This window comes from Drosophila ficusphila, unplaced genomic scaffold, assembly GCF_018152265.1.
Source record: "Drosophila ficusphila isolate 14025-0441.05 unplaced genomic scaffold, ASM1815226v1 contig_791, whole genome shotgun sequence".
NCBI classification, from domain to species: Eukaryota; Metazoa; Arthropoda; class Insecta; order Diptera; family Drosophilidae; genus Drosophila; species Drosophila ficusphila.
Genome location: NW_025064737.1, coordinates 929337 through 942834, shown reverse-complemented (window position 1 = coordinate 942834; position 13498 = coordinate 929337). Strand labels below are relative to the sequence as shown.

General features: G+C 43.8%; 4 protein-coding genes across 7 annotated transcripts; 2 read left to right on the top strand and 2 right to left on the bottom strand.

The window, feature by feature from the left end:
- The first annotated feature begins 314 nt into the window (after positions 1-314).
- Positions 315-2243, top strand: LOC108089092 (axoneme-associated protein mst101(2)). Its single transcript, XM_017187206.2, is given in 3 exon segments — positions 315-644; positions 716-1021; positions 1024-2243. Coding segments are annotated over 3 exon segments (1602 nt in total). The 5' UTR covers positions 315-442; the 3' UTR covers positions 2118-2243.
- Positions 2222-6112, bottom strand: LOC108089093 (arrestin domain-containing protein 17). The gene is made up of 4 exons (XM_017187207.2): positions 5888-6112; positions 5140-5295; positions 3156-3998; positions 2222-2995 (listed from the first exon to the last, which is right to left on the bottom strand). Exons 1-4 carry the CDS (start codon positions 6000-6002, stop codon positions 2841-2843), a joined length of 1269 nt encoding a protein of 422 aa, XP_017042696.1. The 5' UTR covers positions 6003-6112; the 3' UTR covers positions 2222-2840.
- A 263-nt stretch (positions 6113-6375) lies between these two features.
- LOC108089082 (PAX3- and PAX7-binding protein 1) lies at positions 6376-10606 on the top strand. Of its 4 annotated transcripts, none has more exons than XM_017187188.1 (9): positions 6376-6697; positions 6755-7053; positions 7578-7818; positions 7885-8061; positions 8165-8818; positions 8945-9493; positions 9552-9744; positions 9803-10126; positions 10185-10606. In XM_017187188.1, exons 1-9 carry the CDS (start codon positions 6478-6480, stop codon positions 10234-10236), a joined length of 2709 nt encoding a protein of 902 aa, XP_017042677.1. In that variant the 5' UTR covers positions 6376-6477; the 3' UTR covers positions 10237-10606. The 4 variants fall into 4 exon arrangements, with proteins under 4 accessions (XP_017042677.1, XP_017042676.1, XP_017042680.1 ...); XM_017187187.1 differs by having other exon boundaries at positions 7879-8061; XM_017187189.1 differs by lacking the exon at positions 6376-6697 and having other exon boundaries at positions 6957-7058; positions 7879-8061.
- On the bottom strand, positions 10514-13479 carry LOC108089083 (E3 UFM1-protein ligase 1 homolog). The gene is made up of 5 exons (XM_017187192.2): positions 13297-13479; positions 12224-13224; positions 11633-12101; positions 10903-11561; positions 10514-10835 (listed from the first exon to the last, which is right to left on the bottom strand). The coding sequence occupies exons 1-5, from the start codon at positions 13371-13373 to the stop codon at positions 10696-10698; spliced, it is 2346 nt and encodes a 781-aa protein (XP_017042681.1). The 5' UTR covers positions 13374-13479; the 3' UTR covers positions 10514-10695.
- Positions 13480-13498: the final 19 nt, after the last annotated feature.

Here is a 13498-nt window from a genome sequence, read left to right as displayed (position 1 = left end):
ATACATATATCGTTTATAAGGTCGCAAACTGTTCTTTCTATCAATTGAAAACTATATAACAAGTATGTGAATAAAGGTTAATATATACCAATTTTTAGGTTTTTTTTTTATTTATTTATTTGCCAATTAATGGAAAAATTCCGACATTAACCAATTTTTTTAAGAACATAAATACTTATTATCTGACAAATCTACTATTGGACAAAACATCGTGGTTTAACTATGTCTAAGTGATCTTGTCGTTTAATCTGATTTCTTCGACTTGCTTAAGCTAGTTTGCTTTCCTGCTTGATTCCAGACTGACTGTGATAATAGTGTCAGTTTAGGGAATATTATGGCGCAGATCGGGTCACAATTTTCCTAACTAAAGCATTTACTTAGCTCATAACCTTTTGGATTAAAAATTGTCTGTGAACTTTTGGCATCAAAATTAAAGTAAAATATGTTAAAACGAGCCTCTCTGGTCTTGCGCCACTATCCGGAGGCTTGTTGTCGTGCCTTCGGATGCAGATGTTGTTGCAGATGCGTTCGGGTGTATCACGTGACACAGGTCCAGGAAGACATGGAGGACGTTCAAAACACCAACCAGGATTATAAGAGGTGCGAGCTTAACGAGCTCGAAAGCAAATTGATTTACAAGGAAGGTGTGTTATTCCACTTTTAAAGCTTTTTGAAAATATTTTTTTGCAATTATATTAAATGTTTTATTGGTCAGGTAATTGTAATTGTGCATTTCTGACGGATCTGGAGCTTCAACTGGAGCGGAGGATCCTAAGCCCGGAGTTTTCCCACCTTAAAACATCCCTAAAACGAAAAATGCTTCCCGAGACCGCTAGCTATGGCAGTGGATGCGATGACAAATGCGGTAAAGGCAAGAGTACAAGTAAAAAGAAGTGTGGCAAGGGTGGTGGTAAGAAGGGAGGTGATGGGGACGACGGCGATGATAAGGAGACAAAGAAATTGCGCAAGCAGTGCCAGAAAATGGCCGATAAGAAAATGTGCAAGGAGATGGCCGAAAAAAAATATGCAAGGATATGGCCCAAATGGAGCAGTGCATGATTTGCATGAGAAAAGAGAGGGGAGAAAGTGAAGAAGATGAAGAGGAAGAAGAGGAAAAGGAAAAGGGAAAGGAAGGGGGCGAAGGGGAAAAGAAATGCCCAAATGAGGAGGAGGAGATGGAGAAGCTTAACAAACAAGTCATGAAGATAGCGGATCAAATGAACTGTGAGAAAGAAGCTAAAATTCAGGCGATCAAACAAGCCTGTCTCGAGGAGGAGTATAGAAAAGAGTGCGCCAGATTGGCCGAAGAGGCCCGGAAGAAAGCAGAAGAATGTAAAAGGCGACGAGAAGAGGCGGCAAGAAGAAAGGCCGAAGAGGAAGCAAGAAAAGGTGCCGAAATAACTCTGTGCGAACTGAAGAAACAGTGCGCCAAAATGGCCAAGGAGGAAAGGGAGAAGGCCAAGGCCAGTCAGGAGAAACTTAAGGCCATGGCCGAAAAGGTTAAGGCCGAGAGAATGAAAGCCCAGTGCGCTAAAATGGAAGCAATTGAGAAGTGCCAAAAACAGGCCGCAAAAGAGAAGGCCGACAAGGAGAGGGCCGAACGGAATAGGGCCAAAATGGAGGAGGAAGCCAGGCTCAAAGCCGCCCGAGAAGCCGAGGAGGCAAGAAAAAGAGCTGAAGCGGAGTTAAAGGCCAAGAAAGCAATGTGCGAACAGTATAACCAACAAAACGAGTGTTTAAAGGTAGAAGACGTTTGCGCTCAATACGACTTCCACGAAGAACCCGAAGAAAACCAGGACGATGCGATTCACAAAGATGTCGCACAGGAAGTTAGGAGTGAGATTAAAACAGAGGTCATCGGGTCACCTTCTCCCCCATCATCTTCGCCACCACCCAAGGCCGCAGGGCAATCACCTTCACCACCTAAGGCCGATGTATCAGGACTATTTCAGATGTGCAAAAAAATGGCCGACAAAAAGCTTAAGCAAAAGAAAAAGAAGGTCAAGGCACTGACCGCGAAATGTAAGAAGATCACTCTCAAGGAACAGTGCAAGTGCGAGAAGAAAGCAAGGAAAGCCAAGGAACTGGAGGAGTACTGCAAGAAAAATAAGAAATAGTTTTACAGAAACCATAAATTGAAATTTGCCCATACCTTAGCTCACCTCCGAATTAAGTTGATTAAATTCCATGAAATCAAAAAAGGCTTGGCCGCAAAACCATATGGCCTTGTTAAACTTCTTCAATAAGTTTTGTTTTATTACGATAATATTCGTACATTAGTTTCAGGCACTATTTCTGGCTTAGAAAATGAGAAAGTAATTACTTTGAGCAGCGCGGTTGCATTTCTTATCCAAATTGAGTAAATTGTGCGTACATATACAATTATATATTCAGATACAGTCAAAACAATATATCCTTTATGACTTTCTGCTAATGCCCAAGATAAATATGTACAAAATCTACTGGGGAACATTAATATCTTTTTCAACTTGGATCTATGGCAACTTTAAAAGGCGTTCGATATTGAAGTTTTTTTCATTAAAGTTTATTTTAAAAAAATATATAACAATTAAATGACAAAGCACAGCTAGTGGTTTAACCATTTTCACAAAACTACATTATTTTGACTGCAACTAATTGTGCTTTCGTTTTGGACGGAAAGCTGGTATTCAATAAATGCAAAGCCGATCAAAATTACGAAAGAAAAACAAGCCCTCTTCAATAAAAGCCCTCTTAAATCGACTAATTACTCAACTTCCAGAGACAGCGAGTGAAAATGTCTTTGCCATTTTTTTTATGGATCAGGTAATATCATCCTGGGTCTTTGCATGGAGATTCATCTACTGGTTCGCTGGCGGTGCAGTGGCGTTATTAAACTGGAAGGTTGGGTAGCGGGGAGCAAAAGCACCGTCTCCGATTATCTGGGTATGTTCTGAGTCGTCGCGTCCGGCAATAGTTGGTGCCTTGTACTGGGTCTCCACAAATTGTGGTGGCGCTAAAAAATTGTAAATCATTTTATTAGTTAGGATATAACAAAAAGGTAAGATAAAAAAATTCAAAAAATAACCTACTACGTTTGTTAAAATTTAAGCTTTTCGATAAATAAAGACTTACAAAAAACTTACAAAATAAAAAAATGTTAAAAATATACTCACGTATATTGGGGTACAGGGAACCACCACCAGTGCTGTCGGCGACGTTCCAGCCCAGGGCACCGCCCACGCCATCGCCACCTGGAGGACTTGCCGGACTCACCGGTTGTGTGGGCGCCAGCGACGGATCCTCGGACTGGACAGCCGACGGAGCATCAGTATACTGGGCTGGCGGCCTTACGCCCGCCAATGGAATGGTGCCCAGGGTTATTGGCACCTTGCCAGTGAGATTGCGATGCGGACCGCTGACATCGCACTCAACATGCAGATCATAGTCGAGAGCGATAATGCCGCAATTGAGAAGGTTGGTCGGTGGCAAGGCCGGAATCTCCATTTGCTGCGTAAACGTGCGCGATTCGCTGCCATTAACTGGGCCAACACTCAAGTTGGCTATGATCACCTTTGACTCGCGCTTCTCGCTTCTCGGCTGATTCGTGTGGAAGGTGACCAACTTGCGAAGCTCAAACTTAACCGCAGTGAGATTCACATTGCTGGCGTTGTCCACCTCGCAGGTGATGGGCAGCACCTGGCCCGAAACATAACCCGTTTGGGGTATACTCGTTACCACGGCCAGAGGTCCAGAGCGACAGCAGAAGCAGCAGAAGGATTTCTCTAGCTCTAGCTTGAACGGTTCCTTGACGCGAGGATTGAGATTCAAGTCAACAGGCGCTATAACCGTAAAAGCCATCTTCATATCCTGGTCAAATTTCCAGGGGCGATCGAGCGTCACCTTAATTGTGTAACGTACATGTCCAAATTCGCCCTCAAAAGAGGAAGGCAGATTTGGTGGCAATGCGCAGGTGAAGGGATAAGTGTGGGTGCCAGGCGGAAGTTCTGTTTCAGAACCTGCAACAAAAGAAAAAGCAAAACTTAGATTAGACAATATATAAAATTAATTAGCAATCCCCACAACAAAGCTTAATTCCACTGTTGTTGTTTTATGCGCCTATCGCGATAATAACTCGGTGGCAATTGTTGTAATTAATAAAAACTCTCAAATTTCATATTAAACTTAGGAAACAAATCAACCTCATCTTTAAATAACATTTTTTCCTATTCGCTGCAAACAAAAACAACTGAACAGAGGTTGTTCATTCTAAGAGATCAACAATTTTATTGTGGCTGTAGACTGTCTTATTTGTACACATTAAAATAATTAAAATTGAAGACGATTGTTTTATCCCAACGCCTTCAATCACTTCGGTAAGGTGCGAAAAAGTTGTTTTGAAAAACGCGTTTAAGGCTAAGGCTTCAAATGACCGGTGCTCGACATGTGCTCCATGCCTGTAATTTTGCAAATTTAGATCTGAAATTTTTAAGCACATTTTTGGAACATATATCTATAAGATAAGCCAAAAAAAAACGATTTTTTCCCCACAAGGTGAGAACCTGCCTTAATTGACAAGAGTCTTCTAAACATGATCCAGGTAAACAATTGTTTATTTCGTTTTAATCTTTTCTTTATTAATAAGAGTCTTTTTTTACATATTCCAGACTAAAAATCATTTAGTTTGTTAATTCTTTTCAAATGATGGCTTCGCTAATTCTGATCATGTGGCTCGTGCTTTTGCTAATTCTGGTACAATTCTCTGAGGTGCAGTACAGCGACGAATCGAATTCACTATACTACTCGGCGTAAAATATCAAAAAGAAGAGCCGAAAAATCAACTACCAATACCAAAAAATCTAAACCTTAAGCTGGTTAAAATTGGTTATTGATCATTGATGACCATTGCGTTCTGTGTCTTAAACTAACTGCTATTTGAAATCAATTTGAGTTTCTTTATAACACAATAAATTTTTTTTTACTATGAACCTACATATGTATATGTATACTTTTTAATTTTAGTACTTGATTCTCAAAATTAATTTGGTAAACTCTTACTTAAAAAAACAAAATTTATAATATTGCGAACCAAACGAATATGTCCTCGGGTTGTCATAGTATATCAGCTGCATTGAAACTTTGTTCCCGGAGTCTACTTACTGTTCTTGCCGCCCAAAAGATAGTACTGGATCTTAAAGTACTCCTCGTGACCCTTAAGCTGGGTCACCTCATTCTCTGTCTTGCCCTCGCTGGTGGTCACATTGCGCTCCTCCGTCCACTCGGTGTTGGCCTCTCCGAGAAACCGGATGATGATGCCTAAAAAACAAGTAGCAGAATTTAATACATGACAATCTACGACGTCACTGTCGCGTTTTAATTTTAGCTATAAATAAAATGAAAAGCTCGCGGCGACGTGCCCAACGGGTGACATCATCGCCACCGAACAGCATCGCTCCCATGTTTGTGGCCTCAAAATGTTGTTATTGTGGATTGTTTGTTGCAAAGGTCGATCCCTCATGTCTATTTATTTACTTTCTTTTGTGTTCCCATTTCATGCTATTTATATACAATTCGTTATCGTCTTAGGCCGATTAAAAGAAAGTGCATTTCTTTGGCGGGTTCAACAAACCTTTGCAAGGTTCTTTTAAGAACTAGCCAAACAGACATTTGTGGGTGGTGCACCGGCATTTTTAAGGGATTTCTAGAAAGTTAGCCAAGAGTCCAAATAGAACTACAACTGTGTATGACACAAATTTATAGATGTGTGTATTTGTATACCTAACATCTGAATTAATCATTGGTTTGTACAAAGGTGTCGTCACTTGTATGAGTAATAGAACCCAGCTGGATTTTTTAATTAACATTTACTTGCACTGTTCAAAAATGTGAGCAAAAAATTCACACTTACCTCGAACTTTTTTGGGCGAGTCGAAAGTGAACTTCACCTGACCGTTAACCGTTTGACCAGCGTAGTAGGTGTTCCAGGGGTTGTCCAATTGCACTTCACAACCTTTAAGGCCCATTTTAGAGATTCTGTGGTTCAAAGTAACACTTAATTAACGACGATTTCAATCTGTTTTTAAACGAACTCCGGTCGCCGAATTCAGAGATTAGAGATGGGCGTAGTGCGTATCTAGGGATGAAAACTAAAATAAGCATTATTCGATGATTTTAAGATTAGGGTGACCAGACTTAATAGCTGCATCCCTGGGGAAACAAAAAATTTTAAATTTAGCGTAAAAAACGGAATGGAGTCGAATGTAGATGTGTTTGAAAATGAATATAAATTTCATATAATTCTGTCGAAATTTTACCACAAATTGCATCCGTGCCTTTTCCGTCACTACTAGTGCCTCACGCGACACAAGCACTACATCCCACAAGTTCCATCACTATTTAAAATCGAGAGCGAAGAAGAAGAAGTTTTGCAGAAATCCTATTTTCTCCCCAGTTTTCATTGATTAAACAAATCCCAAAGTAGCTGCAGCAGTGTGAAAAATGTCGCTTTTTCGCAAACCAAAGAAAATCCAGAGACGCGTGTTCTCCAGCAACGCCGATGAGGAAGAGGACGGCACATCCCTGGACCCGGACGCCGAAATGGAGGCGCCTCCGCCTCCCATAATTTCCGGCAAGCGGGACAAAGAGAAAAGCCGGAAGGCCGCAAAGCCGCAGGAAGACAACGGCAAACCGAAGGCACTGCTCAGCTTCGCGGACGATGGTGAGTAATGCAAGGATACCAGAATAAGTTCAGGCTTTAATCAACATGCCATTTTAGAGGACGACGGCGAGGTCTTTCAGGTGCGGAAATCGTCACACAGCAAGAAAGTAATGCGTATGCTGGACAAGGAGCGACGCAAGAAGAAGCGCGAGGAGCGGGCGGAAAACAGCGGACACCTCGGGGGCGAAAATGGTAGTACACAGCATTTAGAGACCGGTGGCCCATCTTCGGGTCCTGGCAACTCCAACTCAAATCCTGCCAGTGCTGGCAGATATAAAAGTGCCAGCGATCAGAGTAAAAGTAAAAAAAGTGATAATCATATGATCCAAACCGAAATACGCACAGACGACTTTGTGGTAAGGTTATTATTATTCAATTTCTTCTACAATAATACAGTTAACGAAATTTGAACATCAGAAATTACAATTGAATTATCGTAGACCGATTGTGAACAAATATTACACGACTAGCTTAATTGAGTTTAATTGTGTGTTTAGAGTTTAGATTTATTTCATTTCTTGGTCTTAACGAACCAAGTGGTAGACGTTGCATTGTTTGCAGTTTTAATTAATCAGTGATGGGAAGTATTTACTTGACACCTATTATATAGAACATATACATAAAAATTAATACCCTTCGTTAGGACACATAAATTGTGCTCTGAAACCATTTATAAGAAAAAGAAATTTGGAATCATATAACTGTATCTAGGAATTCTTTTGGCGTCTCGATTGACGATCTAGTTTAAAAATTAGTACATTTCCCACCATTGACTATAATTGCATGTTTTTTCTTAATAGCAGCATGAACATTTCAGCATAACTGTGAACAAAAGACTGTAAAGATCCCCAATAATATGAATTTACACTTTTTCCCGCAGCTAGTGGTAAAGAAATCAGAGACTCCCGAGGGAATTCTAAATGGTCGTGCTGCCCTCTGTGCTGGTCGGGACGATATGAGCGACGAGGATGAACGCGAGTCCGAGGATGGCGGCCATGACAAGACGCGCCACCGCTTCTCCAAGCCGGAACATTTGAAACAGATGCTGGAAAGCGGTTCAATTCCAGATGCCGCCATGATACACGCTGCCCGAAAGCGCCGGCAACGGGCCAGAGAACAAGGTAGGTTGGTCAAGTTGTTAGCACGACAATTACTTATCATTTTCCTGGGTACACATCCAGGAGCAGGCGACTACATACCCGTCGAGGAACCCAAGGAGCCGCCCAAGCTTAGTACCCGCCTAAGCAATGAGGACGTTGAGGGCGATCAATCGGATGACGAAGAGCGCATGGACATGAACGACATTACTGGACGCAAAGAACGAGAAGAACGACGCGAGCAGTTCTACGCCGTCGAAAATGATTGTATGTAGAGGAAGCCCAGTCCCATTCGTGGCCGGAAACGAAGCCAGGCCAAACACAGGTGACCTTTGTTAACTATTGCTAACCTTTGTTCACTCTACCGCAGCCACCGATGAAGACTCTGACCGCGAGATGAACGAGTGGGAGAACCAGCAGATCCGTAAGGGAGTCACGGCTGCTCAGTTGGTCCATTCCCAGCACGAAACCGTGCTTTCCCGCTTTATGATCAAGCCGACCACTCCCGGAGGCGGATCTGCGATGGACGACGTGGACTTAGCGGCACCGCAATCCACATCCACCTTGCTGGAGCAGGCCTATGCAAAGAACGCCATTGATCGAAGCAATTTGGCGGCTGCAGTTCGTTCATCTGCCAAGACCAAGAAGGATAAGTCCAAAGCTACAGCCCTGCGCACTCCGCAAGAAATCTTAACCGCGATTCAGTCTCGGCTTAGTGAGCTGAGAGAACGCTCAGCGGATCACAGCGCCAGTATGGCCAGGATCAGTATTGAACTAAAGTCTTTAAAGCTCCAGCAGTTGGAGTGCCAGCAAAATGCACCCACAGCGGCGGCAAAGTATAAGTTCTACCAGGAAGTAAAGTGCTATGTTAACGACCTGGTCGACTGCCTTGCCGAGAAAACACCGGTGATTAACGACCTTGAGAAGAGGGCCCTCCAGCAGTACGGCAAGAACCAGCGGTATTTGGTGAATAGACGGCGGCAAGATGTCCGGGATCAGGCAAAGGAAATCGCCGAGGCAGCAAGTATGAGAAATTTATGAGTAGGACCGAAGATCTAGGAAATTGCTTGAACAGAGTTTTTGTTTTTTCTATATATTCCTTCCTCAACAAAAGCCGCTTAACGATTATTAATAATTTGTCTTGTTTTAGAGCCCATCTCAGCTGCTGCCCGTCGAACTCCGGAATACGAGGAACAGGTCCGTCGAGCCGCAGAGAGGGAGGGTCGGAGAACACGTCGTCGTTGTGAGCGTGAGCGGAACGACTTGCTCTCATCCCACCTGGATGGCATGTCAAGCGACGATGAGATCGCCGACCAGCAACAGGAACAGAGCATGGCGTCCACGGCACTGATTGAAACCCAGTCGGTGGAGGCCTTTGAGGACGTTACCGATGACTTCAGCAAGATCGAGCTGATCCTAACGAAGTTTTACGCCTGGCGCAAAACTGACATGTCATCATATCAGGATGCATTCGTTAGCCTGTGCCTGCCGAAACTTCTGGCGCCGCTTGTGCGCCACGAACTTGTCCTGTGGTCGCCACTGCTGGATGTGTACGCGGACATAGAGAATATGCGATGGTACCAGGCGTGCATGTTATACGCCTGTCGTCCAGACGAAACAGTGGATCAGCTAAAGAATGACCCGGACGTTAACCTGGTGCCTGCACTTATTGAGAAGATTGTGCTCCCAAAGGTGACTGGTGAGTAACCAAAAGTTTATAAAAAAAAGAATTACGGTTAATATTTAATATTTTGTAGCTCTGGTAACGGAATGCTGGGATCCATTGTCAACCACGCAGACTCTCAGATTGGTTGGCTTCATCAATCGGTTGGGCCGCGAGTTTCCGCTGAGCGGTACTAATAAACAGCTCAACAAACTCTTCGAATCCATTATGGAACGCATGCGGTTAGCCCTAGAAAACGATGTGTTTATTCCCATATTTCCAAAACAGTAAGTGGATAATACCTTAATGATTTCAATAATTATTAATTACAATTTCTATTTGTAGAGTGCAAGAGGCAAAGACGTCGTTCTTTCAGCGACAGTTTTGCAGCGGGCTAAAACTGTTCCGCAACTTTCTCAGCTGGCAGGGCATCCTAGCGGATAAACTGCTTCGGGAGCTGGCAATAGGAGCATTGCTAAATCGCTACCTTCTTTTGGCCATGCGGGTCTGCACGCCAAACGATGCAATTAACAAAGCTTACATCATTGTTAATACCCTGCCCACGGTTTGGTTATTGCCTAACAGCGAGACACTCAAAAACATGGAGCTTTTCATAGGATATATAAAACAAACTTTAGAAAGCTGTGATGCAAGCAATCCAGTCTTCATGTAAGAATCGAACATACAATTTTTAGATTATTAAAACTCATTCCATTTTTATTTTCAGGCAATCCAGCGATAAAGCCAAGCAAATACTTCAAAGACTACATAGTTTATAAAGTGTCAGGATCCCTATTTACTGATCGCTCACATCAATTCTAGCAATCAAACAAATACTCGTTGTAGACCGCAGGAAAAGCACAACTTATACGTCTTGTTAGCAAAATCTTGTAATTATAGGTCTCCAATTCTGTATATAAGGATCAAAAGCTCAATGAGACTTTTACAAATCAAAGCTTGAGCTTACCAAACTAAATTGGGAATATCCCTTCCAACCCAATCAATTTTAAATCGTTTTCCTAGTAAGAAATCCCCGAAAGTGATACAGTTTGGAACTCTGTTTAAGGCTCGTCGTTTTGTATATTTACTGATGTATTTAGGCGACTCTCATGCTTAGCAATAATAAAAACAATTTATAAACTATGGAAAGTTTAACAATTTCGAAATTTGTGGGACCAAAACCAATGAAAATGAAACAAAAACTGCGCTGCTAAGCTTAATCAAAAAGGGGACTACGATCAATCAGCCTTGGAGATGGAGGCTCGAGTAAAATTTTCCGCTAGATCGACCACATCCGTCTGCATGGCCTGCAACTGTTCGTATGCAATCTTTGATTCGCTGCTGTTTGGCGTTGCCTGTAGAACTTGCAGCACCAAATCTAAAAAAGGAAGAATGATTATATGGAAAACAAGTGAATTAAACAAATTGTAGTAGTATAAGCTCACCGTGATACCGGAGCAACAAAGCGTTCTGCGGCTCGTTTAGTGAGCCGCGAATGTGCTGCAGAATGGCTGAAACAAATTTTCCGGATGCATGCAGAATGCTGCCAGTGATCGTGGTGAAGAGGATCAGTGCGGCCAGGTGCAGGAGCAGCGCCGGTTCTTGGCAATCGAGCAGCTGCTCTTGAAGCTTTTTCTTGTGGTCCGCGATCAGCAGGCGATCCTTCTTCTTATCCACCTTTTTGATGATCATGCTACAAGTCTTTAGAACCGCTTCAGTGGCTAGTTCAAACTCGTCAATGGTCTTGTTCAGGGCCTTGTTTTGTTCGAGCAGCGCAGGGCGGTACTGGGCTTCGCACTCCTGAGCCAACTTATTGCGCTGGTCTACATTCAGGTTGGTATTTTTCACAGTCAGATTGCACTCGCTGGCTACGTACAGCGAAAGTTCGTTGCAGATATCATTGCCCAATGACTTGAGCAGGTATTTAACCAATTGTGTCTGTGTGTCCTGGGGGAAGAGCTTTAAGCCCTTTTCGTAGAGGCGTATGTCTATTAGCAGTGTATTGATCCGATCCTGGATGGCAGCGTGGGTCTGGCGGCGATTAGTCTGCGGCGTAGCCTCAAATAACTCCTGAGCACGTGCTAAGGCCGTCTGATTAAATTGGCTATGAAAAAAAGTTATCAAAAACGAATAAGAATGCTACAATTTTTGTAAACCACTAATGTCGTTACTTACTTTGTATATAAGGCAGCGATAGATTTGGACAAGTGCTCCAATCCCTCCTCTTCCAGACTGGGATTGATCAGCTTAATGATGTCAGCAGTCTTTACCAGTTCCAATGGCTTCACTGCCTTCTTGTTTCCGGCACCACCTCGAGAGCTCTGCTGCACATCGTCCTCGTCATCGCTGTCGTTTTGGGCTGCCGCCTTGCCTCGTTGATGTTTCTTTGTGGACTTGGTCTTCGTCTCACGACCCTGAGCTCCGCCACCTGATTTGCCAGAGGACGCCTTCTTTCTTCTCTCGTCGCGCTTGTCCACCTTGCCATCGTCCTCTAGCTCTTGGGTCGAAGCGTTCCCCTTCTGCGCCAGCGTTTTCTCCACGACGTACTGTTGATAAATTCCGCTGTCAATAGCCACCTTTGCCTGGGACTCGGCAAGCGCTTGGCAAGGTTGAACCAATTGCGCGAGATACGGTTGCGAAAATACTAAAATCAGTATAAATTACAAATTAGTAGAAGACAAAAAAAATGTTTGATTATGATTTCGCATATGATTTTTATAACTTTTTCTTCAAAATTAAAGCACAGAGCCAAGAACAAGTTCTTACCGATGCTGTCCAGGTACACAAAGTTGCTCGGATTGCTATGTTTTTGGGCCATGATGGCGCCGAAAACCTCCTCAATATCCTCCTCGGACAGGTTGGAAGGCAGGATGGTGGAAAGATCCAGGTACTGCTTGGTGGCACTGCACTCGTTTAGCGCAGTGACCACCGTCAGCTCCACAAGTCGAGCGCCCAGGGCCACCCGCTTGAGAAAGAGGAACTCTTCGTTGGGGAATTGTTTGCGTATGTAGGACTTGGCGTCCGAAATGCCCAACTTCTGGATAGCGTCGTACTCCAGGAAGCTGTTTTGCTTGTAGAACGAGTTCACCCAGTCCGCCTGCGTTTTGGCATAAATATGCGGCACGTACTGTGAGTTGGCCAGCTTGGAGGTCACCTGACCAGGTGGAGCGATCTCATCCAACAGCGAGTGGAAAATCTTCTCCTGCACTCCAACCTGCTGCAAAATCACAGCCACGTTCGTTGGCCTCGTAATGGCTGTCAGGGCACCCCGAATCTTCGCTTTGCACCGTTGGATGTAGGCCTGGGTGAAAAACACCCGGGGATTGGTAACATCTTGGCGGCCTTTGATGATCCTGCCAAGGTGCTTTTCTACCACGTCATGCTGAAGAAAGTCCGACGGCAGGTCGAACTGAGAAGCCAGTTCTGATATGGATATCTCTCCACGCAGGGCTAGCTTCTCGTTGATCTCCTGGGCAATGTGGCTGATATAATCCTCGTCGATAAGCTGCCCCAGTACCAGGTGGACGCTCGGATTCTCTGCCGCTATCCGCTCCGCTAGTCCCACAATTCTGGACAAGTCCACGTTTAGGGTTTTGCTGACCTCCACCAGATTGGCTCGACCACCGTTCGCATACAACTCGTCCTGTATCTCACGTTCAAGGTGATCCGGTGTAATATACTCCTTGCCATCGTTAGTAAACACCACCTCCAGCATCTGCTTCTCCAGCAGCAGGGTCACTATCTCCACGCAGTTTCGCTCAGAGAGCCTTTAAAATGTTAATATGACAGAGGCATGTACATAAGTAAATGGTAAAACATCGGGTCCCAGCGAAACTCACTTCTGCAGTGTCGACGTCAGTTGCGCCTTCTGAAAGTCTGCGGCCAAGCGCTTGATTTCGTCCCAATCACTACCCATCTTTATTATCAGTCGAAATGATATGAAAAAGTCGAATCGGCTCCTTGCGCAGTCTGATAAACCTGAAACGTCAACAAAACTCCAGTGTAACCACTATGCTGGAATTTCGAAATGATCAATATATC